The 18,034-nt window shown below is 34.3% G+C and overlaps 2 protein-coding genes across 3 annotated transcripts; one reads left to right on the top strand and one right to left on the bottom strand.

Annotated features, from left to right (window-relative positions):
- Positions 1-612: 612 nt before the first annotated feature.
- On the bottom strand, positions 613-8,439 carry LOC130730322 (uncharacterized). Of its 2 annotated transcripts, none has more exons than XM_057582300.1 (17): positions 8,126-8,439; positions 7,850-7,956; positions 7,006-7,051; positions 6,766-6,923; positions 6,479-6,596; positions 5,387-5,469; positions 4,664-4,723; positions 4,116-4,364; positions 3,644-3,740; positions 3,437-3,487; positions 3,267-3,347; positions 2,987-3,058; positions 2,149-2,211; positions 1,805-1,957; positions 1,391-1,448; positions 1,242-1,294; positions 613-1,158 (listed from the first exon to the last, which is right to left on the bottom strand). In XM_057582300.1, exons 1-17 carry the CDS (start codon positions 8,411-8,413, stop codon positions 1,081-1,083), a joined length of 1,815 nt encoding a protein of 604 aa, XP_057438283.1. In that variant the 5' UTR covers positions 8,414-8,439; the 3' UTR covers positions 613-1,080. The 2 variants fall into 2 exon arrangements, with proteins under 2 accessions (XP_057438283.1, XP_057438284.1); XM_057582301.1 differs by having other exon boundaries at positions 8,074-8,211.
- Positions 8,440-14,633: 6,194 nt separating this feature from the next.
- Positions 14,634-17,239, top strand: LOC130730320 (probable xyloglucan endotransglucosylase/hydrolase protein 32). The gene is made up of 4 exons (XM_057582299.1): positions 14,634-14,928; positions 15,105-15,205; positions 15,317-15,534; positions 16,708-17,239. The coding sequence occupies exons 1-4, from the start codon at positions 14,733-14,735 to the stop codon at positions 17,072-17,074; spliced, it is 882 nt and encodes a 293-aa protein (XP_057438282.1). The 5' UTR covers positions 14,634-14,732; the 3' UTR covers positions 17,075-17,239.
- Positions 17,240-18,034: the final 795 nt, after the last annotated feature.

Raw genomic sequence — 18,034 nt, 5'->3', positions numbered from 1 at the left:
GGAGGGAAAGAACCCAACTAAAATGAAAGAGGTCTGATTGAAATTTGCTCGGGGCAGCCTCTGCAAATCTTTTTTTTTTGGTCAAAGCCTCTGCAAATCTTCTACCAGGGTTTTGCGCTTCGTTGGGCCAGGCTTTCAAAAAGTTCAGGTCAACTTTAAATTTTTAGATGCAAGTTTCTCGATCGAGTTTGATTTTAGAGAAAAAAAATTGTCCTTGAACCGACCAAGACATGTTCAAAATTTAATGTTTTGGTACTTTAGTTTAATAGTTTGATTAATTGAGCAAACGGGTATAGAGTCTCTCAGTCAAACTCTCAAACCTTATTACAATAACACACATCTTTCAATGTTTTCGTACACAAGTGACGCGTTCACAATCACATCTTGGTTGTTTGACCTAGGGCAAGTATAACTACACCATTGCTTTATCACAATTTTATTCTAGCTAAGTCCAATGCTATGTTATTCTTAGTCCCTGTAGAATAGCTCAAGTGGTAGGAGCTAGGGAGGGACATATGGGTTGGGTAGGGGAAGGTCTAGAGATCGATTCCTGACGGGTGCAATTTATCTTTCCGATGTATCAAAAAAAAAGATAAAAGGAAAAGGAAAACATCAAAACAACTACTAAAACATCTATTAGAATCTAACAAAGGAACAAGTCCGTTATTGAATGATCATCATCAATTGGCTTACTTCTTGTCAATAATAGGAAGTATATTCAATCAACATCAATGGTTTAACTGATGGATTTTCAATGAAAATGCCTGCATATTTGTAAACTTGTGCTGTAGATAATAGTAATTTAATAATAATCAATTGGTTATCCAAGGCCCATGACGCAGTTAAAAGTGCTGCATATCACAATAAAATGGAAGCTTCAGCCACCTGTTAGTAACCATTGTTGTTTCTTCTAGCCAGTCAAAAAAATAGTTCTTACTTCTACCCAGACAGCAGCAGCAGCATCCATCATTTTCTTCCTAGTCCACTTTTATGCCAATGGATCTTATATTTGTAGATAACATGACATGATCCCAACCCAAAAAAGATTTTCATTCTGTTGACAACATGTAGAATATCATTCTAGTTCATCTCCATGAAAGCACCAGGTTGAAACTTCTTCTGTAATGCTTTGATTGCTGATTCAATGCGAGTTTGGTCCTGTAACAATATTAGAAAGGCTTAACAGAGATATTTACATTTCTTTCTTAAAAAAAGACTAAAATATGGAAGTTTCTTCATACCTTTCCTCTGAAACTTACTATGAGAGATCCATATCTGGCTTTGCGGTAACACCCTTGATGTTTCAAAGAAGAAAAACAATTTGTTTAGAAAAAGATGGACTTATGAGTCACAGACTGGTAAAAATCATAAAAAACCATAAACTTCATACCAATATAAAGGTCTGGAAATTCAAGACAAAGCTTTGACAGAGGTTCAGCAACTTCAGTCTGTAGTTTAGATATCCCAATATAAGATCAGATGAGCCCAGAAGGGAAAAATTTAAAGAGAAAGGCAAACACGGCATATAGATGTTGCATACTCTCATCATAGTAATTTGCATCGTACTGCTACCAGAAAAAAGTTTCATAAAAAAAAGGTTTGATTAATGTACACATCATTAGCACTTCTGATAATTTTTATTACTAAGGCAAAGCTAGGAGAAAAAGCGCTACAAGTGAATTCCAAGCAAATGCAGGCGTTGTGTTCAATGTATATTAAATCAATCATAATATCAAACAATCTTCAAATGAAAAGGAAGGAAATCAAGCCAGATGTATCATGATATATGAAAGTTACCACTTACATCTAATAGATTTGTTGTCACATTCTTTGAGACATACGGGTCCAGCAACTTTAGCAGGTTACTAGATTTAGTTAATTCCATCAAGCAGTCCCACTGCTTTTCCAGCTCCAAAACATTTGTGGCACTAAGAACTATTACATTTTGGCACTTGATCTGCAAGACACAACATTATGTCAAACAGTTAAAACCACTATTCCTTGAATGCTTACATTATACACAATAAGGAGTTGGTCACAACAAATAAATGTAAAATACAAATTTTTATTAGTTACTCGATATTAAATGCAACTTGTGATGAGTGAGAATTAAGGAAAAAATTTGTTAACAAACTTCCAAAGACATACCAAGGGCACAGACAACTCCTCGTGATGCAATAGTTCAGTTATGCCTTCGGGGATTTGAGCCATCTGAAAGTGAAGGACAAGAATGGATCAAAATTACTTTCACATTACAACAGTAATCACACAGACTCTTCTGTAATGCAGGACAAGTCAGATTGATCCCTTATTTCAGGCACAACGAAGAAATATTGCAATCAAGATATGATGACACTTTTAGATTTTATTAGTGCATAGTATTTTCTTCTAATAAACAATGGTCAATTTTTTCATTGCTTCCACAAAAGGGGCTCAACTACAGAGCACAATCAAGTAGTATCTATTCCAGCAAATATGAAAAGCCCTAGATGACTTGTTCCAGACTGGTATTAAGGGTTGGACCTAGTTAAAAAGTTAAGATCTTTCCAGCTATGTGTGCATGAGTGTGAAAATCACAGGTCACTGTCTCAAATGTCCCAACTAATGAAACAGTCAAACAGATGTTGAGTGCATTCGTAAGTTATAACCACAATTAAAAAATAATGCTCTATATTACACCCTCTATCCTATTTATCAGAAAACTGAAATCAAACACATGCTTTCTTCAATTATAACACCATTAATTATACAAAGAAAAAACATAAATATAAGATAGATAACTGGCTTTTTCTTTGGTAAGTGATAATAAATTATTAGTCATTGAGGACCCTGTACATCACAGGGACTGAGCCAATAGAAAAGAACCTTTGGGGAGGGACAGCCTCAGTACCCCAAACAGGGATTGGTTTCCTAATCCTACCCAAAGTGGGCAACGGAAATATAAGATCCTGGGAAAGAAAAAAAGTGCTTCTGTATACTAAATCACCTCATTTCGGTCACCAGTGGACTGATCACCAATAGTTTGCCTGAGATATTCTTCAAATTCTTCATCAGGAGCCTACATCAAAAGAAAATCACCAACTGATGTGTTACAATTAAATCAAAAGAAATTAATGATAAAAGCTACACTGTATGCTAAAAAATGCCTTCATCAAGTTAGCAGAAGCTCGACTGTAGTAGAACTTCATCTTTTAAGAATGCAGCATATTTTGGGAATGATTATAGTAGACTTAAATTGAAAAATATAATTGAAAGAAGAAACACACCAAACGAACACCAAAAGCTTTTGCAATGCCTGCTAAGGTCACATCTGAATGCAGTGGACCTACACCACCATATATAAATACCTAAAAGAAGCACCAGATCAATAACCTGAACCAACCTTTCATCAAGAAGAAAAGTCATGCATTTAACTTTCTAAGCATTTTCATATTACCATATCAGTAGTAGATTTCTGCCGCTCAACTTCCTCAGCCACAGAATCTATCTGTACAAAAGACATATCATAAACCATAAAATTGAATAATGCTTGTATTGGAGTTTACATGTGGTACATTATCCACAAACTCACTAAAGCTTGAAGTGTAAGCAGAACAGTTCATATACACGCAGGTAGGATTTCTACAGAAATGAAAAAACTCACATTGTTGTGTGCAACAGAAAGTTGCAGTACAGACCAACCAACCGAATGCAGCTTCCTACATACATAAGGTCCCAACTGATCCTCAACAATGCCAAACCTGAGCTATGGAACAGAGCAAAGAAAAAGAGAACATTAACAAAACAGTTAAAGGATCACAAAAATCAATCAGTTCACTGCACAGAAAGACAAGATGGAGATTAAAAACTTCTGGTTTCTTTACTTCGCATTGTAAAAAAGGACATTGTTTGTTCATGAAGAATAGAAGACCAGTAATGTCAAGATATAACAGGACCTAGCAATAAGTAACCCAGCTTACAATGGAGAAATTCAACAATAGATTAAACCATGGCATAGCCATACTAGGAAGCTTGAAAATTGGGTACAAAATCTGATAAAATTGTCGAATCACCCAGTGGAGAACTATAAAGCAGTTCACATAATCCAGCTATCCATGTGATATCGAGGCACTTACAGAATCTCATCTCCCACGCCAATGATTGATGCTGTTAGCATGCTGTTTTTATGCATATCCAGGCTAGTCAAGCCATTGCTATCAACAGGAAGTTGTCCACAAGTAGAAGAAGATAACTTTTTAACCCTCCCTGCCCTCTCTAATCTTCCATCGGCAAGCAAATATGCTGGTTTGAATTTATTGGAAGAATTGCTAATGCATAATAATGAGTTGGGAACTGTGTCATATATGCTCCCAATTGAAGTATAACTGCACCAATAATAAAGAAATAATCACACACCAAAATTTCTTGAATAAACACAAACAATTAGAACTTCATGTCAACAATGATGGATAGTGTAAATGCTGGACACAGAATGCCAGTGAGGTCATTTAGTGAAGTTTGTTTATGTAGTTAAAAAAGGAAGAAAGCAAAGTTATGAGACCTTCATACAACTATTCTCCCAGAGTCCCCCATTCTGAGAGAAAAGTTAAACAAAAAGGAAAAGTATGGCAGGCATATGTTAAAATCCAACCAAAAAAAGTCCAGCATATGTATTTAGTATTACCCTTGATCATAAAGGCGGCAATAGTTGACCTTGCAAATTAAAAGGAAGGCCCACACATCTCTGCATAGAAATATAAGCAAGTAAATGCCTGACTAAATGAAGCAATTATTACTTTCATATTCCAAAAGCATCCATTATCCATATAAGTAATCATGGCAAAGAACAAACAATATATTTTCCAGGTGATAATGCTAACAAATTAGCATGTAAATTGAAAGAAGAAACCTAATCATTTTACCAGCTTATGTAGCTATTTTTCTAAGATGAGTGATTAACAAAAATCTAAGAGAACTAGCACCAAGGACAAGAATTAACCTCAAATACTGCTATGGCTGTCTTCAAAATGTATGAGTTTAGGTAGATGATAAGTGGGAAAAATAGGTGCTACAAATGTAAATTTTAAAATAGGTATGAGTTGGTCTATCATTAGTGACACTACTTGCACAATTAATAACCACAGATCTATCTTTATAATACTTTTGGGGACATCAAGCATCTTATCCAACAGTAGCAAATATGTGATGGCAAGCCCAGTAAGTGCAAAATTTCTAATCCAATGAAACAGTTTATGGACAAGTTAGCTCCAATCATTTAGGTGGTTAAGATAGAAGAGTTTAAAGGAACGAAGCAGCAGCAAATATAACCATGGTAATCAAATTACCAGCTCTAATTTTATTTAATAAAAGCCAGTAAGAAGAAACAGCATATAACAAAGGACCAAACCTGTATGACCAATCTAAAATGGGATTCACTCTCATGAAAGGTGGCCACCCAGGTGAACTAGGGGAGAATTGTTCTTGGCCAACCTGCAGGGTTGGAGTACATATGATTATGTATGAATAGAATATGGTAAGATTCTAATTTTCATAAAACCATGGTAATCAAATTTTGGTTAAAAGCGTAAATGCATACACTTTTTTGCTTTTACTTGGCCATACACTTGAGATTTTTCTCTAAACTGTATTTGAATGAACATGCTTGGAAACATGCCTTTAGGCAATATGAGTGGTAAAATCAAGTTTTTATCTTTTGATAAGCAATTTTATGCTTATATTTTCATATATTATTGGATTTAAATTTGAGCCATTTTTCCGGTACTTGTCAGTGTTAGGCTTTGAAAACATCTTGTTTGGTCCAGCATGTCAAAAAATATACCGTATTTATCAAAAATAAATAAATAAAGGAAACCTCCAAACAATGTATACTGTCAAGTCTATTGATTCCAGAAGCAATCGTTACTCTTCAAAGAGAAGATTTTGCTCATGTTCCCTAATTCTCTTCTCCTGAACAGCTTAGAGTGATCATCTCACCTAGAATCTGATCATTACTTGCTAGTACTACTCAGGATATTTTCAAGATAACTTCACAAAAAGTAATAATTGGAAAATTGAAAGTTTTGAGACATTTAATTTATACTGAAATGGTTCCAAAGTGGTAGTATCATACAAGCATTTAGAAGTCATAATTATACTAAAATTCATATTATTCTGTGATAGTTTAAGCAATTTTATGTTTACTAGATTGCAACTTATTGAGTTATGAATATGGAGCTTAATTTTCTCCTCAGAACATAAATCTATGAATAGCTGTTTGAATGTGTAGTTTTTTAAGGGTATTTATTTATATATAGCATGTAACATATTCACTTTTGTATCTTTCCTTTAAATTTCGCATTTACAGGGCCCAAAGCATTTTCAAGTAAAATGTCATTTTGATAAGCATGCATAAAAAAATATGGAGTGTCGGATGAATAGCAGATCAGAGAATATACACTTAAAACAAAAAAGTTATGTCATAGTTAAGAAATAAAGATACCGCAGTAGGGTCCCCAATTCGAACTCCAAGGAAAATAGCTCGAATTGGCATTTCCTTCAGCAAAGCCTCCAAACCAGACTTGAAATCTAAGCGAATGGTGTCAATCTGCAAACCATAGCTGCTCAAGTAAAAATCATTAGTTACTCCACCACTTAGATGGTAAGAAGCCTTAAACAAGAAAAAGAACAACAGAAAAAAGGGAGGAAAATATCACACTTCTGTGCTATCAATATTGTAATGCCAATTAATAAAAAAAATTCAACAAATGAAGATGAAGCTTTACTCACGTAGCAGCTGTATCATAGGTAAATGAGTTGATTTCCGGGAAAGCACAAGGACTCTCAAAATATATTGTTCGAATTGGAAAATCTTTTAGATCCCCATTGGCACTATTTTGCCCCTCTTTATGCAAGAAATAGCCAGCCCTGAGTAGATGCAACAAAACCTGCATGCCACATCTCAATGTCACCATTAATAAGCTCAAAGATTCTGATAGATGCTAACGGATTATGCACCGTGTAACTTACCGTAGAATCCTTTCCACCATTGAAACTGAAGGCAACCTCCTCAATACTGTAAGAAGAAATAAATTTGTGAATGCAGACATTGGTCAATTTACATTGACAAGGACAATCTGGTTTGAGAAGACAGTCATCAAAGATCAAACATTAAAATGTAAATTATATTTTCCAATTATACTGTACTACAAGTATGACTTAACCTAAATGAATTAGTAAAAAGACACCGAAAAAGTAAGAGGCATCACTCTAAGATCTATGGACTTATCCTTAAACTAGAACAATCAAGTTTAAATCCTTCATTCTGCAGTCACCAATGCAAAATACTGCTCCAATGAAGCAGGAAGAATTGTTAAGTTGTTTAGAAAAGGCATACAGTTATAAATAACGATAGTCGATAAACAAAGCTTGTATTCCCTTTTTGAATAACATACACATATCAACAGAAAATCTATTCCCACTTTTGAGATAGCACCATTAACTTGGACCATGTGGAATTTCTTGTGCAGACCATCATTCATAACATTTATGTTCAAGTCAACAGACTGGCATTTTTAACATGGCTTGCCCCTAAGACAACAATTACCTATGGAGGAAACTCAATATCACCCCAGAATCTCATCAAACTGATCCTAGACAATTCAAACATCCATCCACATTGATAACCAATTCACCTTTCCAGATGCAGCAGCAACCAAAAATCAAGTCAACAGCACATAACATTCTTTTCCTCTTCAGATTTAAACTAACCAACACAAAACAGACAACTGAATCTAACTCCTCATATATGAAATCCCCATCAATCACATGTCACAGCTATTACCTATAGTCATGAGAAACAAAGAAGACTTACGAATACAAAGCCAAGGCTCTCTGAATAACATAGGTAGCATTGTTATACTTGGTCTGAAGCCTTCGATCGTCACACTCTCTGATTGCTCTATCGATCTCCATGTTGACCTATCAACACAAAATCTCAGCAAAAACAAAAAAAAAACCAAAACAATTGAAAACAAATTTTTAGCAAATGGGACATTCAAAGATTTCAAATTTAATGATGTTTCACGAAAAGAAAACCTGGGTTTTCGTCAAAAAGCAATCTTTTTGCGAATTGAAGACAACAACCAACCTGGTTCAGTGAAGGTGGATGTGGCTGCAGTGAAATATCAGTGAATGAACGATTGAGCCGTTTTTGTTGTTTTGTGAGTGAAATCAAATGGATTGGATGAAGAGATAATTTGGAACATGCAAGATATGGTTGGTTGGTTGGTTGTGTGAGATTGAGAGATGGAGCAGAAACTGAACAAAAAGATGGATAGTTGTATGTGTTTGATGTTTCTGCTGAATACGAATATGAATGAAATTGACGGCTCCAACTGAAATTTAAGAATGGATCCAAATGGTCACATTCAATCATAGAAAATAAAGGCAAAGAATTATGCCTAAAAGGTCTTTTAGTCTTGGTTTTCTTCTTAGAAGAAGTGTTTTGTTCCGCAACGACGAATCGTCATAAGACTAATTTCGATATTCGGAGATTCTATCAATTGAGTATATTTCTTCGACTAATCTTATTTTATTTGTATTAATAAGTGTTTTATTTCAGAGAGTCGACTTGACCGTTATCAGACTAATTTCTCTGATACGCTGAGATCCTATTGAATGAGTATATTTCTCCCGACAAATCTTTCTTTATTCGTATCATTTCAGGATCGAACTCTTTTTTTTCTTCTGAAAGCTACATGCAATATGTTAATCTAGAACTAGCATAAAGACTACAAGAATTGTCGTTATAAAAGAAAAAGGCTTAAACAAGCGTCAGGATCGAATTCTAAACTAAATGTTTTTGATTTCTAGTCACGAGCTTTCTTTTGATCTATTACCTCTAGAAGCTTTTGTATTTATTTATTTATGAAAGAAATATAGAAAACGCTCTTTGCAAGAGTTTGCTACAGGCAAATATCTTTTTCTTGCTTGCATGAGATGTCAAGAGATATTGTGAAATGAAGAAATAAATCTTTTCCTGTGAAAAAAACCGGAAATCTTTTATTTTCTCTTACAATATTCTGTTTCCTTTGTTTTGGTATGAATGTTCAATTTTGGGGTATTTAGATGTCCCTATGGGGCATGTGGGCTCTCATTAGCAAAAGATTGGGTTTTTTTTTTTTTTTAAATGAAAGATTGGGTTATTTAGTTGCATGTAAATTGTAACTAATAAATATGCAAATATTTCATGTTTGTTCATTTTTATAAAACTTGTCAGTTTTGATACTGTCACTACTTAGGGTGGACTAGGAATATGAAAAATGAAAAGGTTTTGTTAATAATGATTGATTAATCCGAAATTATAATCAATACTTTCTTCTTCAATAAATTTTTTATTTTATGTTTTTATCCTTGTAATATAGCACATTTTCAAATTTAGTCCTTTAAAAACATTCATTTTTTATACCTCCAATTTTTTGGGTTTGATTTTTCTTTATTGATGTTAGTTTTTTTTTCCGTCAAAGAGTAATGGAAATTCATGCAAACGCAATATGAAACTTATTTTAAAATTTTAAATTTCATGTAAGCAGAACACCTCACATTCCCAGCAACTCCCTTTTCCCCTTGCCACCCACCTCCTTATTACCTCCTTCCCACCCACCTCCTCCCTCCCCCCACCTTCTTCCCAATACCTTACTCATTCATTACTCATAACTTTAATTTTAAAAAATCACTTACGGAAACAACTATTATTATTTTCTCAGACTTACCTAAAAAATTTGCCTCCCAAACACAAAAAAAGACTTACCAAGAAATTTTAGATTTGAGGACCTACTTGGCCCAAGTATGGTCTAGTTTTTTTCTCTTTTTTTTACAATGATTAAAAGATGTTTTTGTGCTAGTAGTATGAAAAATCACCTCATATTTCAACTATGTCCAATCTCATAAATAAGACATATATACCTCTAAATTGAAAAGATAAAATTAGTCAAATTAATCATCTGTTTGATTTATACTGAGAGCAAGAAGGAAACTTCAAAGGTTAGAGTTTAGAGTAATCAATCTTCATCTATATAACATTTCAAAAAAATCTTCATCTATATAATATTATCATCACAACTTCCATGAAGGTTAGGAGAAACTAACCACGACCTGCATGCAACATATATACTCCATGCTTTTTGACCAACAACTCAAGTCTCTTCCTTCCACTATCGCTTATATATTCCAATTCTATCGTAACGTGTACACTACTCAAGGAAAAAGTGGGAGTGGAAAACCAACAAGACAATTCACACTATGGTTAGACGAATTACATTGCTACTTCAAATTGCCAATGTTCTACAAAAAGCTCAACCAAAATATTAGAGAAATGCACAAAATTAAATTAGCTGATTTTCTTTTGTATTCCCAAATCGCAAGTGATTACATGATTGATTCAAGTGATAAAAGTTTAATTTTCTTCAGGTTAAAAAAATTGTATGGAAGAAAACTCCATTGTTTTTTGTCAATAAAGAAAACTCCATTAAAAGAGACAATCCCAGTATCCCACACCAAGATGTGAATAGTCTTGGGTTGAACATCATTGTCTCATATGCATGATACTGATACACCTGCTAAAACAAAAAGGTAACAACTCAGTTGTTCTTGCACAACTCCAAGGAAAAATGGGCTAGTTAGTAGTAAGCCCGTGAAGCCATGCTCTTTTATTATTTTTGTTAACATAGTTAGCCCGTAAGGCATAAGTAGCCATTGATCAAAATCTGGTGGCTGTGCATGATTAACTATTTACAATTACAAATATTTGGGTTTCTTGACAAAAAAAGAAAACTGCATATTTGGATTTTGACCCAACAAAAATTGCAAATAAAGGATGCCTATCACGTTGGGGACCTCTGTATATACTTAATAGCACTAAATGCTTTGTGTTAGCTTTCCCAGATTAGTTGTTGTCCCTAGTGAAACTGATTTCCACTCCTTTTTACACTGCTGGCATAGCTTTGTTTTTAATCTTGTAATATCAATTGGGCTGTGTATGATCAGCTTTGTATCCTTGTATCTTGAGGCCTTGGGCCTTTTTCGATGATATTCGATTGTTGACAAAAAAAAACCCAAATTGGTCTTTAGACCCAAAGATACCCAATGAGGTAGAGTTTTAATAAAGATCGGGCAACAAAATGACTGGTCTGAGTTGACCAGAAAGATAAACTCAATCTCAATTTCAAATATTATTAAAAAATTATAAATACTGCTCAGTTTGAGAAAAATAAATTTTCAATCCTTTTTTCTGCCAAGAGTTTAACATTTTTAATCTTAAAATGGAAAGTGATTCTTCAAGTCTTATAGGTTGGGTGTGCAATCCTCTCAATAGAACATATTTACAGAAAAAGTTGTTGCAGCCTTAAACAAACTTATATTCATTTAGTTATACTAACTAAAATCACTTTTTTTTTTCATCTTCTCTCATTTATCATAATAGATTTTTATGATAAGTTGATCAAATTAGTTGAGTAATAGGGTGTACCCTTTAAAACATAAGATAACCTGTAATCCTATATTATACTAATTAAAATGGTAAAAGAGTTGTCCTATACCCAAAATGCTGGGCTTCCTGGCCCAATGGCTCAAAAAGTTCTCACAGAAAAAAAAAGATATAGCAAATCTTACCATCAACATTTTTTTTGAAAGTACCATCGACATATTTTTAATAAAATAAAAATAGACAAATCAATATAAACCCAAATGAAATAAAATTCTAACATATGAATCTTAAATGTTGACAAATCTAGAGTGAAAGCAAAGGTGTGAGGAGCTTGAATGCAGAAAGAAGACAAAGAAAAAACATCTACATACTGAGAGCCACAAATTTCACCATAAAAACTTCTGATAATTAATTGGTTCTAACATAAGTCATTAACTAATCCAGTTATCCCCTAATATGTGATATGGGGAGTCTAATTCAAGATTATGCACAAGTAATTAACTTTTGTGGTGATCCTATATTATAATATATATATGGACAAGTTCTCAGTTGTCACAGAAGCAATCCAACCATCTTGTGATCTTGATATGTCGGCCAAGGTGGCCCTACCACCATCCCCACCGTGCTCCTCCATCTCTCTCACTCTGTGTGACCGACAAAATAGTGCGTGTGAATTTGTCTGCACATATATAGATCAAGAAAAAAGAAGCTGCACTAGTTCCTATTTGTAATTGAAAATTCAGGGTACACGAGTATGTACCTAATAAGCATAATTCTCTTAGAACATTATTAATTATTTGTTTCATTTGAGGCCGTACAGGCTTTACTTGCAACTCTTTTTGTGGGGTTGTTATTAGAAAAAAAAAGATATACATAAACCACCAAATAGAAATAAGTAACAACTCCTTCACACAATCATTTTTACAATACTTTTTAACTGTTTTAAATTGTGACGGTTAAAAACGACCACAAAAGTAATTATTGGAAGAGTTGTCACTATTTCATAATTTATGTTTTGGGGTTCTTCATTATTTCTAGGAGTTTCTCAGCGGTATGTGTCACTAATGCCTCCCGTGCTCTTTGATTTTGGGGTTTGTTTCCGGGGAACCATGCCTTAACTTCATGTACTTTGACAACTCACACTTTTTACTCAATGTATTATTAGATTCATGGGTCACCTAAAGTCCAATGCAAACAAAGAGCTGAGTTTATTAATTATGTTCACAGGAGTTCGACTATTTGGTTTTGTTTGTGTGTGAAAAAAAAAAGTTAGGAGAGCAAAGTCTATATCTCCAAAGAAAATTTGACTATTAGATGAGAATACAATCTCTACACTCAAGAGTAAAACAATTCATGGGATATATTAGGGAGACATGTTTTTGTGATTAACTTAAGAATCGTTTAAAAAAAAGTAGAAGTTAATGTAAACATGTAAATCATTAATAGAAAAAAATGTAGGAACTTTCTATTTCCATCTTACGAGTATGGATTGGGGATAGACCATAAATTCATAAAATAGTTAAGTAACCACCCAGCCAAATTTATTGTCATGGGGACGATTAAGGCCTAGCTCGCGCTACGACCCTAAGCCCATGTCGGAACCAAGAAGAAGGCGTTGACCATTAAAGAAACCAGCCGTCCAAGTTTATTCCCTTAACATGACCGGCTAGTCAATAAGGTTAGTCACTCATATGTGGGATAGGAAAAATTAGGGTTGGGATCTTCACTACATATTAGCTCCCTGAGTCAATTTCGGAACACATCCATAAATGTGACAATTTGAAGGCTAGTCCGAACACTAAACGTTTTAATCTGAAGGTTCTTTTACAACAAAAAAATGTGACTGTCAACGAATCTATCAACTAATATGGAAAAGAAAAGTTGAGCAGTAAAATCTAGTATCTTGCTACTGTCAGCTATCATTTCCATATATAAAGATAGATATAATGTGGTTGGTTGCGATCTATATATTTTGGACTCATTTTCTCGATTGATCATCATAAGATTACATTACACATTATTCATATCAATCATGCATGTTGTGCCCCACTCATTATCAAATCAAGCTTTGGGATACTTCCTGACCCCCCCCTCCATTGATGAACTTCACAGGTTCAAACACACCGTCACTCTTTTGCTGATAAATTCATGAGAATTGACTCTATCAGAATCTGTTCCATTATTTCCTTACATTTTAAAATTTCATTTGTCTTATCATTATCTCATTTTGGCGTTTACCCTCATCAATTTTATGCTTCTCTTACTGCATGTTTGAAACTTTTTTCTACAATTGATATAAAAAATAAATCAATTCTGAGAAAAAAAAACTTATGTTGTTAGAATTCTATATTGACTAGATAATAGATATGGTTAAGATAGTCATTATAAATGGTAGAAGAACTCTACTTCTAAGCTAATTTTCTAGGTAGAGTTAGGTCTCGCAAATTCTAATATGGTATCAGAGTTTATCTTAAATTTGTTTTGTTGGAAATATTCCATATATGGATCACTCGAAGATATCCAGTCCCGCAAATTTCACATTTTTTTTTATAAGAGGTGTGTTAGAATTTCACATTAACTAGAGATATAATCAAGATAATCCTTATAAAAGGTATAACAATTATCAAATTAATACCGAGAGCAAATAAGCTGATTAAGTCATGAATGGACAGAATAATAATTTGACTTTGGGAGAAAGGATGCTATGGTGAAAACTGAAAAGCACCACAAAATGGTGTAATCTCAGACAAAAATCCCTGTAGCCTTCAAGGAAGATGGAAAAATTACAGGGATAAGCCTAGGCTCTATAGTTTGAATCAGAATGCCATGCAACACACTGTTAAATTAAGAGGCACATTTAAGGCATACCCATCTACCCCTTCTGCATCATATCATCTTTTTTTTTTGTATCTTTCCAACCATGCTAACATGTTTTCTGCCATAAAGAGATGGGGGGTGAAAAAAAATAGTAGTTGTAATGGGAAAAAGGAAATATATATAGCAATAATCTAAATGCCTATGCAAGACATGATTGAATGTTTGTTATCCATCAATTAATTAATGATCTAAAAATAATACTAATTTCCATGCTTAATTCATCTAATCCCTCCACAATTTCACCATTAGTTCTCCATCTGGGTCCCACTAATTTTCTTATTTATATCAAACATACTACCATACTCTTCTTCCATATGCCCCTCACACTTTGAGCACTTTCCTCCTTTTCTCTTTTTTCTGACCCTGCATTTATACACTGCTTTGTGCTTTCTTCATGGCTCTCCTTGTCTTTGCTATTTTGATCTTCTTGGCCCCTTCAAGCAATGCCTACTGGCCACCTTCACCTGGCTACTGGCCAAGTTCCAAAGTCAGGTCTTTGAGCTTTCACAAAGGATTTAGGAACCTATGGGGCCCTCAGCACCAAAGACTAGACCAAAGTACATTATCAATTTGGCTAGATAGAACCACAGGTCTCAATCTCTCATCACTCTTACTTCACTTTCAAGTTAAATGCTTTCTCATTTTGTTACATTTACTGCATGTTTGGAAATCCTTGGTCAGAAGCTTTTGACTGTCAGATTAGATTATGAGAAAAGAGAACTTGATCCAAACATGTTACTAATCCATTTCCATGTCTTTGTTTCAGGAAGTGGCTTCAAATCGGTACGTCCATTTCGATCCGGGTACTTTGGTGCTTCCATTAAGCTCCAACCTGGGTACACTGCAGGAGTTATAACAGCTTTCTATGTAAGATATGACCACATGACACTGCAAATGAATAAGTTGATTAATTGGAAGCTAATACAATTTTTTTAGCTTATTAATTACTATTACTAATGCTGAATTGACTAATGGCAGCTTTCCAACAATGAAGCACATCCTGGTTTCCATGATGAAGTGGACATTGAGTTTCTTGGGACAACATTTGGAAAGCCTTATGTTTTGCAGACCAATGTTTATATAAGAGGGAGTGGAGATGGGAAAATTATAGGTAGAGAGATGAAGTTCAATCTGTGGTTTGATCCTACCAAAGATTTTCACCATTATGCTATACTTTGGAGTCCTAAGGAAATCATGTAAGTCACTATAAATTTAACTCATTTTTCACTTAATCTTTATGATCATATTACCATTTGGGATGTCTACACCCCTCATTGGTGTCTATCAGTTTTATCAACTTTTATCTTTAAAATCAATTCTAACAGTTAAAAGCTACTTAAAGAAGTTGATTTTGGTTTTAGAATCAAAGTTATATGTGAAATTAAATTTGTTGATGTTCAATGCTAGTACTAAAAAGAAGGGTAAACAGGGTAGGCTCTGTTTCTTTTTCTGCTGAAGTAGATTGGCAGGAGACAAGATAAAGAAAATCCAGGTTTAATTGGTTCATAGCTTCTTATCAATTGGCAATTTGGCATCACAGACACAATTGATTGATAGCTTTGAAGATGAAAGGGAGAGGATTTCGTTTTCTCTGAAATAATGGAAGGTAGCAAATACAGATTTGACAGGGTTAATAAATTACATAGGAAAACAGAATCAATACCACATGAATAGCACAAAAAAACATAGCATGGAAGTGAGGGGTAAACAAAATAATTACTAAGTGTACTGTATAACACCCATCTAATAAAAAGTTAAAAGCAACATTAATGTATTGATCTACTAGTTTTTTTATGGCCACCAAGGGTAATTGTAATTATAAAATGAATTCTAACTTTCAACCATAACATAAAAAAATTCCATCTAGTTTATGACTCTAAAAAATGATTCTTACCCCAATACAACTTGTCCATTTTATTTTGTAAATCCTTCTTCTATGTAAAAATAATTTGGGGAGAAGCAAAAATCAATCCTTCTTCTTATATTAGCGTTTTCTATGATTGTTTCCGGTAAAATAGATTATAGTAAAAAATAAGTTGAAAGTGAAATATTTGGATACAATCATCAAAACATGATTTTTGCGGTTGTAAAATTTCACATTGATTATATATTTATATCCAATATAGAAGCTTATGTCTCTAGCTTCAACCATAATTATCTCAGGGTCTAGGGTCTGTAATCAATTCTCCAAAAACTAAAATACTTTCATCTATAATTGATTTACTCTACTCGTATTGATTCTAAGAGTTTTCCAACAAGAAACCAAACACGCTCTGAATAGGGTCTTAGTGTGAGAATTGATTCCGATAGTAAAAAGTTATTGAAACATGTTTGTCATTATTACTGACATTGAACTATATACGTGTCAGTTTCCTAGTAGATGATGTGCCAATAAGGAGGTACCCGAGGAAGAGCAGTGCAACATTTCCAGTGAGGCCAATGTGGCTTTATGGTTCAATATGGGATGCCTCATCATGGGCAACAGAAGATGGAAAGTACAAAGCTGATTACAAGTATCAACCTTTTGTTGCAAAATACACCAACTTCAAAGCTAGTGGCTGCTCAGCCTTTGCCCCTCGGTGGTGCCACCCGGCCTCAGCCTCACCGTACCCCTCAGGTGGGTTGACCTCACAGCAGTACGGGGCCATGTCGTTTGTGCAGAGACACCACATGGTTTATAACTATTGTCAAGACTCCAAAAGAGATCACAGGCTCACACCTGAGTGTTGGGGTTAAATCTTAAAAGGATAATCATACATAGACATACATTTTGTGCTAAACATACTTTAAACATATCATCTTGTGATGGTTTTTTAACAATCACCACAAATGTGGAGATTTAAAATTGTCACAACATGGTATATCTGAAGGATGTTGCAAAAAAAATGTATGTCTATCTATCCTTTTCTCTATCTTAAAACTATCACACGGCTACTAATGTCACCACAAACTAAGCAAACCACAAGTTAAATGAAACATTAAGTAAATGTCAAACAAACATAAACGAGGTCCAAACAACTAGTGGTCACTATTACAGTTATCCAAATCAAACTCAAAGTACCACAAGATAACTAACTATGAATCCCTAACTGAATTACAAATAACCAAAGGTCAAACATCAAAACAAAGAAAGCACAAACACAATGAAAAGCCAACAAACTAGTTAATGCCCTCATGTAACCCCCTAACCGAAGCGGAAAGAACATCAACACGATCATTCAAATCGACAAGATGAGCATTGGTAGCCACAAATTGATCACCGACATAGGACCGGAAGGAATCAAGACTGTCATTAACATGAAGTTGAAAAGCATCCAAACGATCCAAGACCACTTGAAAAGGAGAGGAATCAAGTGAAGGGGTACGAGAAGCAGCAGCAGGAGCACGAGGAATCGAAGTAGCATCAACCTCATCGTCATCAGTGAATTTATAGCTACGGGAATCCTCATCTAACACAATTTTCAAATGACCCAAATAATTCTTATCAATGCGATCGTCATCACGACCAATCGAACTCGGCTCACCATCAAGAGGGACGCCACGGGCCTGAAACACATGAGTAAGCAAACGTGCATAAGGAAAAGCTGTTGAGCCCGCTTTTGCCTTAGCCATATGGTTCATGATAACAAAAGCCCAGTTGACCTTATTGTGATTCTTCATAGCATACATCAGTTGCAATTCCAACTCATTAATTTG

Source organism: Lotus japonicus, chromosome 1 (genome assembly GCF_012489685.1).
Source record: "Lotus japonicus ecotype B-129 chromosome 1, LjGifu_v1.2".
Classification (NCBI taxonomy): Eukaryota; Viridiplantae; Streptophyta; class Magnoliopsida; order Fabales; family Fabaceae; genus Lotus; species Lotus japonicus.
The sequence above is the reverse complement of the archived record's forward strand: the minus strand, read 5'-3'. Positions and strand labels throughout refer to the sequence as shown.